The 15,889-nt window shown below is 52.6% G+C and overlaps 1 protein-coding gene across 3 annotated transcripts in view; it reads right to left on the bottom strand.

Annotated features, from left to right (window-relative positions):
* Positions 1-796: 796 nt before the first annotated feature.
* wdr55 (WD repeat domain 55) overlaps positions 797-15,889 on the bottom strand; it is an 85,680-nt gene continuing 70,587 nt past the window's right edge. For 2 of the 3 annotated variants that reach the window (XM_078198053.1, XM_078198051.1), the window contains exons 6-10: positions 15,567-15,654; positions 14,581-14,760; positions 4,587-4,686; positions 3,297-3,466; positions 803-1,838 (exon numbers count right to left, since the gene is read on the bottom strand). In XM_078198053.1, the coding sequence (XP_078054179.1) occupies positions 1,529-1,838; positions 3,297-3,466; positions 4,587-4,686; positions 14,581-14,760; positions 15,567-15,654 (848 nt within the window). In that variant the 3' untranslated portion in view covers positions 803-1,528. Of the gene's footprint in view, positions 1,839-3,296; positions 3,467-4,586; positions 4,687-14,580; positions 14,761-15,566; positions 15,655-15,889 lie in introns of all 3 variants that reach the window. The other variant, XM_078198052.1, reaches the window with a different exon arrangement.

Below are 15,889 nucleotides of genomic sequence, written 5' to 3'. Positions count from 1 at the left end.
TCACAGTATGAATGGTTCTGACTGTTCAGACTGCCCCAGACCTGCACAAGCACTGACACTCCATTGCAGCACCTGAGAATTCAGTCTGTCAGGATCAGTGTGGAGACGGCTGGCTCTACCCTCCGACATAGTGGGTATTTATTATTGTTCATATTTATACAACTGACAATGGCACCTTTTCAAATGCCATTAAATCATTGGAAATTCAAAGCTGCTGGGATTGAGTGGCATGCCTTATGAGGATAGGCTGAGGGAGCTCGGTCTTTTCTCCTTGGAGAGACGTAGGATGAGTGGAGACCTAATAGAGGTATATAAGATGTTGAGAGGCATAGATCGGGTGGACTCTCAGAGGCTTTTTCCCAGGGTGGAAATGTCTGCTACGAGAGGACACAGGTTTAAGGTGCTGGGGGGGTAGGTACAGGGGTACAGGTACAAAAACTGTCAGTTTTTGTTTCGAATCTATGAGTTTGGCCCCATCGACACAGTGAGAGCTTCCGGCTGTTCCCAGTTTGTCCAATCAGGGGCTGGTTCCTCAGGGTGAGCATGGAGAGCAGGGCCGGTGGGGGGGGGGGGGGCGCGCAGGGCCTGCGGCCAGGGGGAGAGAGGGAGGATACAGGGCCTGTGGGGGAGGGGGAGGGTGGGGGAGAAGGGGGGGGGGGGCGTGGAGAGGGCGAGAGAGAAAAGGGGAGCAGGGCCTGTCCCTGAGAGAGGGGAGGGCGAGGGCACGAACCTGTGTCCAAGATGGGAACCCAACAGCACTCCTTCCATTAGAATGACAAAAAGGTGAGACCGAAGAACATTTTTAGTAAAAACTTTTTAATTATAATAAACATACACAAGAAATAGAAAGGCTTCCATAAATTAGGGCTTTTGTATGTCTTTACCCATTGTGTGTGGTTTGGCTGTTCAGTACAGTGGGAATGTTTCTCAGGGATTCCTTCCTCTTGGGAGGTCGAAGGGATTCCTTGGCTGGAGTTTGAAAAACCCTGGTCTGGATAATGTAAATCAGTTCAATGGGGTGAGTGTCACCCACTGGTAAACTGGACTGTGTTTCAGCTCAGGCCAGGCCCACTGCACCAAGAACCCAGAGCAACCGGAGCGGAGCGGACCCAGAGCCCAGGCCGGACTCGAACAGTAGTTTGGACTGGGAGCCCAGACTGCACAACAGATGAGGAGGCCGGAGCAGTAATGAACTGGCCAGTGGGCAGTTAGAGCTCATGCTGCAACCACAAACTAGGGAAGACGGATAACGGGCTGCAGGGAGTCTATAACGGAGAGCAGGGTGGGCTGGCGGTGGGGGGAAAGAGTGATGTTCTCTACTCTGTTCACACACAGACTTCCCCTCACAGCCTTCAGGGCAAAAATATAAATTGAAGTCAATGTTTGTTGCAGATGTTGAGGTGATTCCTGGGTCAGTCAGACAGGTTGAGGGAAAGGCAAGTCTCCCAGGTGACTGCGGCGGAGAGTCCTGGGATCCTGAGCAGGGAACATGCTTTGGGAAGTCCTCACCCATCTGGGAGTCCTGCTCTCAGTCACTCTCACTCTCACTCTCTTCAGCCTCTTCCCTTCCACCTCCCTCCACAAGATCAGCGAAGAAGTCATCTCCGCAACCAAATGCCTTCCTGCTCAGTGACTTCAACTTCCCATGTTTCTTCCGTCTCCTGTAGTCATCAATGACAACCCCACGGAGATCAGAAATATCCCAAAATTTCACCTTTTGGTCGTGGGCACAGCTGGCCAGGAAGCGGCTTTCCCGGGATTTGGCTATCTGCTCTATGGGCTCTCCGACATGCTGCCCCACACTCCCAATCACTCGATTGGGAAAAATATTCACAGCCCTGGAAAAGATGCACACACAGTTAGAGGATTGCTCATATACGCAGATAAACAGTTATGTAACTGTAAAAACACGCACATACACATAGTTACAGCACCCTTCATATACCGTGCCATAGTGGGAATATCATTAGACTAGAATCTACAGACCTAGAGTAATCCAGGTCTACTGGTTAACAAACCTTCTGCTACGGTAAATAATTCCTACTTAATTACTTGACCTTTCATGATTTGAAACTTTTATTAAATCTGCTCTTAACCTATTCTACTACAAGGAAACCAATCCCAACCTCTCTATATAACGAAAGTCATTCTGGTATCATTCTGGACCCTCTCCACGCTAAACTCAGCCGAGCCTAAGCAATGTTTTATGAAGGTTTTGGATAACTTCCTCACTTATAATCTTTCCTCTGTAGAAAATCCAAGGATCCTGTATGCTTTGCCTGACATCCTTCTCAATTTGTCCTGACAACCGTGAAGATTTGTTAACATACACCCCGGGGGCTCTGTGCCCCTATTTAGTTTAAATTTGCTTCATTCTTCCTATGTTACTCGGGGGGCACAGGTTTAAGATGCGAGGGAGCAAGGCTTAAAGGAGATGTACGAGGCAGATTTTTTACACAAAGGGTGGTGGGTGCCCGGAACTCACTGCCGGGGGAGGTAGTGGAAGCAGATACAGTAGTGACTTTTGAGGGGCGTCTTGACAAATACGTGAATAGGATGGGAATAGAGGGATATGGTCCCCGGAAGGGTAGGGGGTTTTAGTTCAGTCGGGGCAGCATGGTCGGTGCAGGCTTGGAGGGCCGAAGGGCCTGTTCCTGTGCTGGAATTTTCTTTGTTCTTTTGTCACATAGAATGCTGGAAATGCTCAACACTACAGATATTAGCGAGGAATCAGGGATTAAACAAATATAAAGGCAGAGACATCAGGAGGAAGAACTCTTAGTCCTCCAACACCACACCCCCCACCCCCCCCAGCTCTGTGCTTACAACCTTCCCAATCTCTAACATTTCCTGATTCTGATGAAAGGTCACAGATTTGAACTGTTAACTCGCTTTCTCTCTGCTGGTGCTGCCTCTTCAATATTTCCAGTGAATTCTTTTTTTTTAAACATTTGCAGCATTTACAGGATTTTGCCTCAATCTGTTTATATTTGTGTTAACTGTTTACATGGAAAAGAGGCTCCTAGCCCCAAGTTTAAAATAAGTCAACAATCTTTTATTCCTGAAAGCGGGGGCGTGAGGGGGCAGGGGGCGTGAGGGGGCAGGGGGCGTGAGGGGGCAGGACGCGGGGGGGGGGGGGGGGGGGGGTTTACTCTACATGATACATGGGATGGTATGACAGGCGTGGCAGGGCGCAGTACAGTGCTGGTGTGACACTGCCTGCTAAGTGTCTGGTTCAGTGAGTGTGACATGGTGAGATGCTGTCGTGGGTAGTGGACGGGGCTATTTATTCTCACCTGATGACTCCATCCATCGACGCTGCACACAGAATGTTATCCGTGATGGGCACAACACAGTCAATGGATTCACCCGGCACCAAGAATCGATCACTGGTGGCTCCAAACCCATCCCAGTTGAAGAGGTAGATCATTCCCTCCGTTGAACTGCAGACAACTTTACTCCCTCGCTAATCACACATAGAAACAGAGTCAGCAACTCATAGAATCACAGAAATCCTACAGTACAGAAGAGGCCATTCTGCCCATCAAGTCTGTACCGAAACTCCGACTGAGCATCTTACCCATGCCCTCTCCCCACCCATTTCCCACGACTAATCCATCTAACCTACATATCTTTGGACACTAAGGGGCAATTTAGCATGGCCAATGCACCTAACCTGCACATCTTTTAAAGTTAAAGTTTATTTATTAGTCATAAGTAAGGCTTACATTAACACTGCAATGAAGTTACTGTGAAATTCCCCCAGTCGCCACAGTCCGGCGCCTGTTCGGGTCAATGCACCCTAACCAGCACCTCTTTCAGACTGTGGGGGGGAAACCCACGCAGACACGGGGAGAACGTGCAGACTCCACACGGACAGTGACCGAGGCTGGAATTGAACCCGGGTCCCTGGCGCTGAGGCAGCAGTGCTAACCACCGTGCCGCCCTTAAACTGCCAGCAAACCATAACCAAACTATGAATCAGGATAGAGGGGGAGCTGAGGACAGGAATGGGGAAGAAGGCAGTCTTCCTAAAGATTATTCAATCCACCAGGCTCCACTTGATGAACTTTACAATCTATGTCCACAGAATCATTGGATTAGCAACAAGATCAGGAATTCCAATCCCAAATGGTGAAATGGAATTGAATCTGTTGCTCTGAGGGGATGCACCAGGACAATGGAGATGAGAAGCAGCGCGCAATATCAACTCAATCAGTCTCAAATATCATTCCTTCCCTGAGCTGGCCGGCTCTGATCCCGAATTCCCCATCGAATCCTGGGATGGTATCAGCCTGAGCACAACAGCAAGATGGGCCTCAGCCCAGTCCCACTGTCCTCATCTCATTGGCCATTACTTGGAGTGGGAGAGGCACTCTCCCGTTTACTCACTCTGCCCCAATGCTGGGGTACAGACAGTCAGAGCAGAACATGTGTATTCATTTGGACTTCAGAGGGTAAAGCCCCCAGGCCCGAACAACAATAATCTGACTAACCCTCAACACTGTTCCCAGTGATCCCAGGATGAGAAGGTCCAAGTCCGACAGAACTCAGTCTGCATACATTTCAATGCCGAAAGGACGTACCTTCATTATAGCCAGTGATGTGAGGTCACCATCCTGAAACTCCGATTGCAGGTCAAAGCGACGCCTCTTAATGTTAAAAACACACATCGTACCATCACCACTGCACAGACAGACAGAGACATGTTAGAAACAGAGGGAGGAGAGAAAGAGTGAGTGGGGGGGGAGAGAGGGACGAGACGAGAGACGGGGGCGGGGGGGGGGGGGGAGACGAGAGACGGGGGTCGGGGGGGGAGGGCGGGGGTCGGGGGGGGAGGGCGGGGGTCGGGGGGGGAGGGCGGGGGTCGGGGGGGGAGGGCGGGGGTCGGGGGGGGAGGGCGGGGGTCGGGGGGGGAGGGCGGGGGTCGGGGGGGGAGGGCGGGGGTCGGGGGGGGAGGGCGGGGGTCGGGGGGGGAGGGCGGGGGTCGGGGGGGGAGGGCGGGGGTCGGGGGGGGAGGGCGGGGGTCGGGGGGGAGGGCGGGGGTCGGGGGGGAGGGCGGGGGGAGGGGGGGGAGGGCGGGGGGAGGGGGGGAGGGCGGGGGTCGGGGGGGAGGGAAGGGCGGGGGTCGGGTGGGGAGGGGAGGGCGGGGGTCGGGGGGGGAGGGGAGGGCGGGGGTCGGGGGGGGAGGGGAGGGCGGGGGTCGGGGGGGGAGGGCGGGGGTCGGGGGGGGGGGGAGGGCGGGGGTCGGGGGGGAGTCGGGGGGGGGTCGGAGGGGAGGGCGGGGGTCGGGCGGGGGTCGGGGGGTGGGTCGGGGGGAGGGAGGGGGGGGGGGAGAGCGGGGGGGGAGGGGAGGCCGGGAGAGAGAAAGATAGAGACAGGGGATCGAGAGGGGAGATAGAGGTTTCTAAAGAGGTTTCTAAATGCATTTTGGTAGAACTAACGTACGGGGGAGCTATACAATAAATGGCAGAACCATAAAGGGTGTAGATACGCAGAGGGACCTGGGTGTGCAAGTCCACAGATCCTTGAAGGTGACGTCACAGGTGGAGAAGGTGGTGAAGAAGGCATATGGCATGCTTGCCTTTATAGGACGGGGCATAGAGTATAAAAGTTGGTGTCTGATGTTGCAGTTGTATAGAACGTTGGTTCGGCCGCATTTGGAATACTGCGTCCAATTCTGGTCGCCACACTACCAGAAGGACGTGGAGGCTTTAGAGAAAGTACAGAGGAGGTTTACCATGATGTTGCCTGGTATGGAGGGGCTTAGTTATGAGGAGAGATTGGGTAAACTGGGGTTGTTCTCATTGGAAAGATGGAGGATGAGGGGTGACCTAATAGAGGTGTATAAAATTATGAAAGGCATAGATAGGGTGAACGGTGGGAAGCTTTTCCCCAGGTCGGTGGTGACGTTCACGAGGGGTCATAGGTTCAAGGTGGGGGGGGGGGGGGGGGTGGGGGGAGGAGGAGGTTTAACACGGATATCAGAAGGACGTATTTTCCACAGAGGGTGGTGGGGGCCTGGAATGCGCTGCTAGGCAAGGTGGTGGAGGCGGACACACTGGGAACGTTTAAGACTTATCTAGATAGCCATATGAGCGGAGTGGGAATGGAGGGATACAAAAGAATGGTCTAGTTTGGACCAGGGAGCGGCACGGGCTTGGAGGGCCGAAGGGCCTGTTTCCTGTGCTGTATTTTTCTTTGTTCTTTGTTGAGAGATACACCTTAACCACAATGCTCCACACCACATCCTCCTGCAGGGATTGCATTGTACCTGTTTAACCCGTGGAGGAGAGAGAACAGCACACTAACATCCGGCAAGTCCAGCTCAGAGAAATCTGTAAACCTCCCTCAACTCTACTTTTTCAATCTTTTAAAGGAGGCTAAAGGATTGTGAGAATAATTTGCCTGGAAGTTTCTGGCTGTCCCTCTCTGACTCAGTTCATCATTCAGTTAGATATGAGAGACCGTGGGTACCAACTGGTACAGCAAACAAAGGCCGGCGTTCTCTCCAACGCCGTTTCACAGCAATCCATTGCAGCAAAGCAAGATCCCGCACCAACGTGACACATCAAACGCAAACAGAAAATGCTAGCAAGACTCAACAGGTCTGGCAGTGTCTGTGGGGAGAGAAACAGAGATGACGTTTCAAGGCCGTATGACACATCTTCAGGAATGGCCTTTCCAGAATATTCTACTTTTATTTCAGATTTACAGCGTCTGCAGTATTTTGCTTTTATATTAATGTGACATGAGGTTGGAGGATGTAAATTTGTTTTTGCAGTTTTTATGCTGAAACTAAGACGTGATAGCTGATGTGAGAGTTACGGGTCATCCTGATGTGTGACGATATGGGTAATGTTAGCAACGACAGCTGGGATTTATATAATCGCTTTCGTGGCCTTCATAGCGAGAGGATTTGAGTGGAGGGATAGGGATGTTTTGCTGCAATTGTATAGAGCGTTGGGAGTATTGTGCGCAGTTTTGGTGTCCTTATCTGAGGAAGGATGTCCTTGCTATAGAGGGAGTGCAGCGCAGGTTTACCAGGCTGATTCCTTGGATAGCAGCTCTGTCAAATGAGGAGAGACTAAGTCAGTTAGGATTATATTCACTGGAGTTTAGAAGAGTGAGGGGTTCTCATAGCAACTTATAAACTTCTAACAGAGTTTGACAGGGTAGATTCAGAAAGAATGTTCCCAATGGTGGGGGAGTTCAGGACTAGGGGTCATAGTTTGAGGATATGGGGTAAACCTTTTAGAACTGAGGGGAGGAGAAATTTCTTCACCCAGAAGATGGTGAGTGTGTGGAATTCACTACCACAGAAAGTAGTTGAGACCAAAACGTTGTCTCATTTTGAGAAGAAATTAGATATGGGGCTTGAAGGGATCAACGGGCTCAAGGTGAGAGGGGCGAAGTATAACTCAGATATTAGAGGGATGTTTTTTTACACAGAGGGTGGTGGGGGCCTGGAATGCGCTGCCAAGTAGGGTGGTGGAGGCAGACACGCTGACATCGTTTAAGACTTAGCTGGATAGTCACATGAGCAGCCTGGGAATGGAGGGATACAAACGATTGGTCTAGTTGGACCAAGGAGCGGCACAGGCTTGGAGGGCCGAAGGGCCTGTTTCCTGTGCTGTACTGTTCTTTGTAGCAGGCTCAAAGGGCTGAATGGCCTCCTCCTACTTCTATTCTCTATGTTTCGATGTCCCAAGAAGCATCATGGGAGAGTTATCAGACAGAATGTGATATTGGGGCAGGCTTTGCCAGAATGGTAGTTTTAGAGGCGTTTATGAAGGCAATTCCAGAACTTTGGTCCTATGCAGCTGAATGAGCAACAACCAACAGCAGGGCCAGAATTCACAGAGCATTGCGATCTGAGAGTTGTAGGAAGTTATAGAGACAGAATAAACAACTTGTGCAAGCTATGCTGGAAGCAGAAGATTAACATTTTAAATAGATCACATTAACAGCACCACAGGAAGGTATTTTGACAAGAGATGTGTGAGCTTAAATTTGACCAGGGTCTAAAACAACAATGGGACAGTCTATTGATAAGGATGAGGTTTAAATGGCCACATTCAGTACTGTGCTAAATCATCCAAGGGTCACAAGGTTCCAAAGTTAACTACGATGACCTCAGGGTCATAAGGTAAAAACTTAATGTCTTAAAGTGAACTGTGGAAGTGCTGAACATCACCATCCACAGGTAATAAACTGGGCAATGCAGGGTGGAGGAGTAAACCTGGCCTTGCCAGCAAATCTCACATTCCATGGAAAAAACCTCAAACAACTGTTCCATCACTGTTTAGAATCCGTCTAATAAATAGATGTGTTTACGGGGGCTTGAGAACTTAATGAGAACTGAAACCCAATATATGACCAGATCATTCTGAGTGTTAGTGAGAGATGTACCAGCCAGAACAGCTTCCCTTCTCTTCCAAATCACATCTTTTACATCCACCTGGCCTCTGTTTAAAGTCTCATCTGACAGTGCGGCACTCCCTCAGTACTGTCCCTCTGACAGTGCAGCACTCCCTCAGTACTGACCCTCTGACACTGCGGCACTCCCTCAGTACTGACCCTCTGACAGTGAGGCACTCCCTCAGTACTGACCCTCTGACAGTGCAGCACTCCCTCAGTACTGACCCTCTGACAGTGCGGCATTCCCTCAGTACTGACCCTCTGACACTGCGGCACTCCCTCAGTACTGACCCTCTGACAGTGCGGCACTCCCTCAGCACTGACCCTCTGACAGTGCGGCACTCCCTCAGTACTGACCCTCTGACAGTGCGGCACTCCCTCAGTACTGACCCTCTGACAGTGCGGCACTCCCTCAGCACTGACCCTCTGACAGTGCGGCACTCCCTCAGTACTGACCCTCTGACAGTGCGGCACTCCCTCAGTACTGACCCTCTGACAGTGCGGCACTCCCTCAGTACTGTCCCTCTGACAGTGCGGCACTCCCTCAGTACTGTCCCTCTGACACTGCGGCACTCCCTCAGTACTGTCCCTCTGACACTGCGGCACTCCCTCAGTACTGTCCCTCTGACACTGCGGCACTCCCTCAGTACTGTCCCTCTGACACTGCGGCACTCCCTCAGTACTGACCCTCTGACAGTGCAGTGCTCCCTCAGTACTGACCCTCTGACAGTGCGGCACTCCCTCAGTACTGACCCTCTGACAGTGCGGCACTCCCTCAGTACTGACCCTCTGACAGTGCGGCACTCCCTCAGTACTGACCCTCCGACAGTGCGGCACTCCCTCAGTACTGACCCTCTAACAGTGCGGCACTCCCTCAGTACTGACCTTCTGACAGTGCGGCACTCCCTCAGTACTGACCCTCCGACAGTGCGGCACTCCCTCAGTACTGACCGTCCGACAGTGCGGCACTCCCTCAGTACTGACCGTCTGACAGTGCGGCTCTCCCTCAGTACTGACCCTCTGACACTGCGGCACTCCCTCAGTACTGACCCTCTGACACTCCCTCAGTACTGACCATCTGACACTGCGGCACTCCCTCAGTACTGACCCTCTGACAGTGCGGCACTCCCTCAGTACTGACCCTCTGACAATGCGGCACTCCCTCAGTACTGACCCTCGACACTGCTTACTCCCTCAGTACTGTCCCTCTGACAGTGCGGCACTCCCTCAGTACTGTCCCTCTGACAGTGCGGCACTCCCTCAGCACTGACCCTCTGACAGTGCGGCACTCCCTCAGTACTGACCCTCTGACACTCCCTCAGTACTGACCATCTGACACTGCGGCACTCCCTCAGTACTGACCCTCTGACAGTGCGGCACTCCCTCAGTACTGACCCTCTGACAATGCGGCACTCCCTCAGTACTGACCCTCGACACTGCTTACTCCCTCAGTACTGTCCCTCTGACAGCGCGGCACTCCCTCAGTACTGTCCCTCTGACAGTGAGGCAGTCCCTCAGCACTGACCCTCGACACTGCGGCACTCCCTCAGTACTGTCCCTCGACACTGCGGCACTCCCTCAGCACTGACCCTCGACACTGCGGCACTCCCTCAGTACTGTCCCTCGACACTGCGGCACTCCCTCAGTACTGACCCTCTGACACTGCGGCACTCCCTCAGTACTGACCTTCTGACACTCCCTCAGTACTGACCCTCTGACAGTGCGGCACTCCCTCAGTACTGACCGTCTGACAGTGCGGAACTCCCTCAGTACTGACCCTCTGACACTGCGGCACTCCCTCAGTACTGACCCTCGACACTGCTTACTCCCTCAGCACTGACCCTCTGACAGTGCGGCACTCCCTCAGCACTGACCCTCTGACAGTGCTGCACTCCCTCAGTACTGTCCCTCTGACAGTGCGGCACTCCCTCAGTACTGTCCCTCTGACAGTGCGGCACTCCCTCAGCACTGACCCTCGACACTGCGGCACTCCCTCAGTACTGTCCCTCGACACTGCGGCACTCCCTCAGCACTGACCCTCGACACTGCGGCACTCCCTCAGTACTGTCCCTCGACACTGCGGCACTCCCTCAGCACTGACCCTCTGACAGTGCGGCACTCCCTCAGTACTGACCCTCTGACACTGCGGCACTCCCTCAGTACTGACCCTCTGACACTGCGTCACTCCCTCAGCACTGACCCTCTGACACTGCGTCACTCCCTCAGCACTGACCCTGCGGCACTCCCTCAGGACTGACCCTCTGACACTGCGGCACTCCCTCAGGACTGACCCTCTGACACTGCGGCACTCCCTCAGGACTGACCCTCTGACACTGCGGCACTTCCTCAGTACTGACCCTCTGACACTGCGGCACTCCCTCAGTACTGACCCTTTGACAGTGCGGCACTCCCTCAGTACTGACCGTCTGACAGTGCGGCACTCCCTCGGTACTGACCCTCTGACACTGCAGCACTCCCTCAGTACTGACCCTCTGACACTCCCTCAGTACTGACCATCTGACACTGCGGCACTCCCTCAGTACTGTCCCTCTGACAGTGCGGCACTCCCTCAGCACTGACCCTCGACACTGCGGCACTCCCTCAGTACTGACCCTCGACACTGCGGCACTCCCTCAGCACTGACCCACGACACTGCGGCACTCCCTCAGTACTGTCCCTCGACACTGCGGCACTCCCTCAGCACTGACCCTCTGACAGTGCAGCACTCCCTCAGTACTGACCCTCTGACACTGCGGCACTCCCTCAGTACTGACCCTCTGACACTCCCTCAGTACTGACCCTCTGACACTGCGGCACTCCCTCAGCACTGACCCTCTGACACTGCGGCACTCCCTCAGGACGGACCCTCTGACACTGCGGCACTCCCTCAGTACTGACCCTCTGACACTGCGGCACTCCCTCAGCACTGACCCTCTGACAGTGCAGCACTCCCTCAGCACTGACCCTCTGACACTGCGGCACTCCCTCAGGACTGACCCTCTGACACTCCCTCAGCACTGACCCTCTAACAGTGCAGCACTCCCTCAGCACTGACCCTCTGACAGTGCAGCACTCCCTCAGCACTGACCGTCTGACACTGCAGCACTCCCTCAGGACTGACCCTCTGACACTCCCTCAGGACTGACCCTCTGACACTCCCTCAGCACTGACCCTCTGACAGTGCAGCACTCCCTCAGCACTGACCCTCTGACAGTGCAGCACTCCCTCAGCACTGACCGTCTGACACTGCAGCACTCCCTCAGGACTGACCCTCTGACACTCTGACACTGCGGCACTCCCTCAGTACTGACCCTCTGACAGTGCGGCACTCCCTCAGTACTGACCGTCTGACAGTGCGGCACTCCCTCAGTACTGACCTTCTGACAGTGCGGCACTCCCTCAGTACTGACCCTCTGACACTGCGGCACTCCCTCAGTACTGACCCTCTGACACTGCGACACTCCCTCAGCACTGACCCTCTGACAGTGCGGCACTCCCTCAGCACTGACCCTCTGACACTGCAGCACTCCCTCAGGACTGACCCTCTGACACTCCCTCAGTACTGACCCTCTGACACTGCGGCACTCCCTCAGTACTGACCCTCTGACACTGCAGCACTCCCTCAGTACTGACCCTCTGACACTGCGGCACTCCCTCAGTACTGACCCTCTGACACTGCGGCACTCCCTCAGTACTGACCCTCTGACACTGCAGCACTCCCTCAGGACTGACCCTCTGACACTCCCTCAGTACTGACCCTCTGACACTGCGGCACTCCCTCAGTACTGACCCTCTGACACTGCGGCACTCCCTCAGTACTGACCCTCTGACACTGCAGCACTCCCTCAGGACTGACCCTCTGACACTCCCTCAGTACTGACTCTCTGACAGTGCGGCACTCCCTTAGTATTGTACTCGGTGTCAGTCGAGATTCCTTTATTTATACATGGGATGTGGGTGTCACCATTGAGGCTAACATTTATTGCCCATCCCCAATGAATAACTGGCTGGCCCATTTCAGAGGGCAAATATGAGTCAACCACATTGCTGTGGTCCTGGAGTCACATGTAGGCCAGACCAGGTAAGGACGGCAGATTTCCTTCCCTGAAGGACATTGGTGAAACAGATGGGTTTTTACAACAATCGACAATGGTTTCACGGTCACCATTACTCAAACTAACTTTATATTCCAGTTTTATTAATTGAATTTAAATTCCACCAGCTGTGGTGGGACTTGAACCCAGAGCATTAGCCGAGTCTCCGGTATGGAGACATTAGCACTACCCCACCGTCTCATCCTGATGTGCTCAAGTATCTCGAATGGGACATGAACCCAAGACAAGCTGACTAGAGAGGAGAGCGCTGCCCACTCAGCCATTGTTGACTCTTTATGCAGGACTCCACTTGGTTACACACCACTCGGCCCATCGAGCCTGTTCCATCCACCATTCAATTCCATCATGGGGCAGCACGGTGGGTTAGCACTGCTGCCTCACAGCGCCAGGGACCCGGGTTCGATTCCCGGCTTGGGTCACTGTGTGGAGTTTGCACATTCTCCCAGTGTCTGCGAGGGTTTCCTCAGGGTGCTCCGGTTTCCTCCCATCGTCCAAAGATGTGTGGGTTAGGTGGATTGGCCATGCTGAATTGCCCCTTAGCGTCAGGGGGATTAGTAGGGTAAATGTATGGGGTTATGGGGATAGGGCCTGGGTGGCATTGTGTCGGTGCAGACTCGATGGGCCGAATGGCCTCCTGCACGGCGGGGGTCCGGGGGGGGGCAATTATACAGGGCCTTGGTGAAGCCACACCTGGAGTATTGTGTGCAGTTTTGGTCTCCTTTTCTGAGGAAGGATGTTCTTGCTCTGGAGGGAGTGCAGCGAAGGTTTACCAGGCTGATTCCGGGGATGGTGGGACTGATGTAGAAGGAGAGATTGACCAGGTTAGGATTGTTTTCACTGGAGTTCAGAAAAGTGAGGGGGACCTCATAGAAACCTATAAAATTCTAACAGGACTAGACAGGGTAGATGCAGGGAGGATGTTCCCAATGGTGGGGGGAGTCCAGAATCAGGGGTCACAGTCTGAGGATTCGGGGTAGACTGTTTAGGACAGAGATGAGGAGAAATTTCTTCACCCAGAGAGTGGTCAGCCTGGGGAATTCATTAGCACAGGAAGTAGAGGCCAAAACATTGTATGTTTTCAAGATATAGCTCGTCGGACGAAGGGCATCAAAGGATATGGGGGGGCAAGATGGGATCAGGCTATTGAGTTGGATGATCAGCCATGATCAGAGTGGAGCAGGCTGGAAGGGCCAAATGGCCTCCTCCTGCTCCTATTCTCTATGATGAAGAAGATGGGACAGCACCACTCACATAATAATAATCACTGCATTTCTAAAGTATTTCACTGATTTGGAAACTCTTAGAATTGTCCAGACAACGTGATAAGGTTCAATCTGCAATGGTTAGTATTTTGTGTAGCTTGTTCAAGTGTGAACACATCACCATCTGCTGGTAAATGTGTGTGACTGCTTATTCTAGCTATCAGGCAGGATAAAGACAGGACAAACAAAAGCTGACACTTTGTAATGCCTTTAACATGGGAAAACATCCAAATGTAATCAAACTAAAACTGATAAGAGTTACCAGGAGATAACAGTGTGGTTGAGAGCAGCGTTTAACGTGATCTTAAGGAGCAGAGAGAGAAATGGAATAGGGAGGACATTCCAGAGCTTGGAGCGAGCGATGGGGGGGGGGGGTGGTTTCGATGGCTAGAGATAAGCACTTCAAAGAGTGAAGAGGATGGGATATGGGTAAGAGGCCAGAGATGCAGGAACACAGAGTGTTGGAGGAATTTACAGGTGGAGAAGGACAATATCACAAATGGATTTGACCACGAGAATGAGAATTTTAAAATTTGTGTTTGTAATCTGAGAGCAAAGTAGACTGATTGAAGTGGACTTGTTGTGGGTTAGGGGCGGCAGAGGTTTGAATGAGCTCCAGCTGATAGGAGGTGAGAAACAACCTTGGGGTATGTTGAAATCATTGAGTCTGGAAATACCAAACGCACTGGCTGAGTGTTTGGAAGCTCAGCATGGGGGAAGGTATCTCAGCCGAGAGCAGTGGTCAGCGTAAACACGTACCCCGGCCTGAGGAACTCTCGTACCTGGTTGTAAGCAGGATTTTCTTGTTCTGGTCAATTGTGATATCACTGATGTAATCGTCATGATTTTTCATCTCCATGAAGGAAGTTTCCTTACGCAGGTCCCACACTTTTAGCTGACCATCATCATCACCAGTGGCAAAGAGATTCTCATCGATAATCTTCAAGCTATTAATGGCGGCACTGCAGGGGACAAAGACAATGGAACTGGAGTCAAAGGTCAACCACTGGGGGGGGAAGCAGAGTCAAAGGTCAACCTCTGGGGGGGAAGCAGAGTCAAAGGTCAACAACGGGGGGGGGAAGCAGAGTCAAAGGTCAACAACTGGGGGGGAAGCAGAGTCAAAGGTCAACAACTGGGGGGGAAGCAGAGTCAAATGTCAACAACTGGGGGGGAAGCAGAGTCAAAGGTCAACAACTGGGGGGGAAGCAGAGTCAAAGGTCAACAACTGGGGGGGAAGCAGAGTCAAAGGTCAACAACTGGGGGGGAAGCAGAGTCAAAGGTCAACAACTGGGGGGGAAGCAGAGTCAAAGGTCAACAACTGGGGGAGAAGCAGAGTCAAAGGTCAACCATTGGGGGGGAAAGCAGAGTCAAAGGTCAACCACTGGACGAGAACAAAGGATACAGGTCAGCCACTGGGAGGGAGCAGAGTCAAGGGTAAAGGGTAAGACAAGAGCCGCAAAGGGCTGCGAGCTGAGTTTCCCCAGTTTCTAACATAACCCGATTAACAAGTTTAATACGACCAAGAGATAGCACAAAGAGCAAACCAACTGGGAAACAACCACCTATAAGGGAATGAAATGCAGCTAAGGGATGTAAAGTGAGGAAAGGTATTGTCAGATAGATATACTCCCCACCCCTGACCCCAAATCCTGCTGGCCTCCCCATTCACTCATTCCCACTTGCTGCACCCCTCACTCACCCAGCCCCAACATGATTCAGTGCCACCAATCCACACCCCCACAGGCAGGTAATCAGCCACATCACAAACCTGTGAGCTTTTGGAATCTTTGTCATCAATTTGCCTATCTCAACATTGAGAATGTGAATCGACTTGTCTTTGGAAACTGTGAAAAGTTCTGAAAGTGAAGAAACAGGGTGAATTCTGACTGGCTCAAACATTCACAACTTCAATCACACTAAAACAGAAGAGGTGTAAAACACTCTCAAGGGAGCAGTAAAAATGCAATTGAAAAATCCATGAATCCCTTCAAAAGCAGAAGGTGCTCACTTCAATATCCCCATCACTAACTCCAGACTAAGCTGCACAATATCACTGAAGGGGATTAAAGTTAAAGTTTATTAGTGTCACAA

Source organism: Mustelus asterias, chromosome 26 (genome assembly GCF_964213995.1).
Source record: "Mustelus asterias chromosome 26, sMusAst1.hap1.1, whole genome shotgun sequence".
Lineage (NCBI taxonomy): Eukaryota > Metazoa > Chordata > Chondrichthyes > Carcharhiniformes > Triakidae > Mustelus > Mustelus asterias.
The sequence above is the reverse complement of the archived record's forward strand: the minus strand, read 5'-3'. Positions and strand labels throughout refer to the sequence as shown.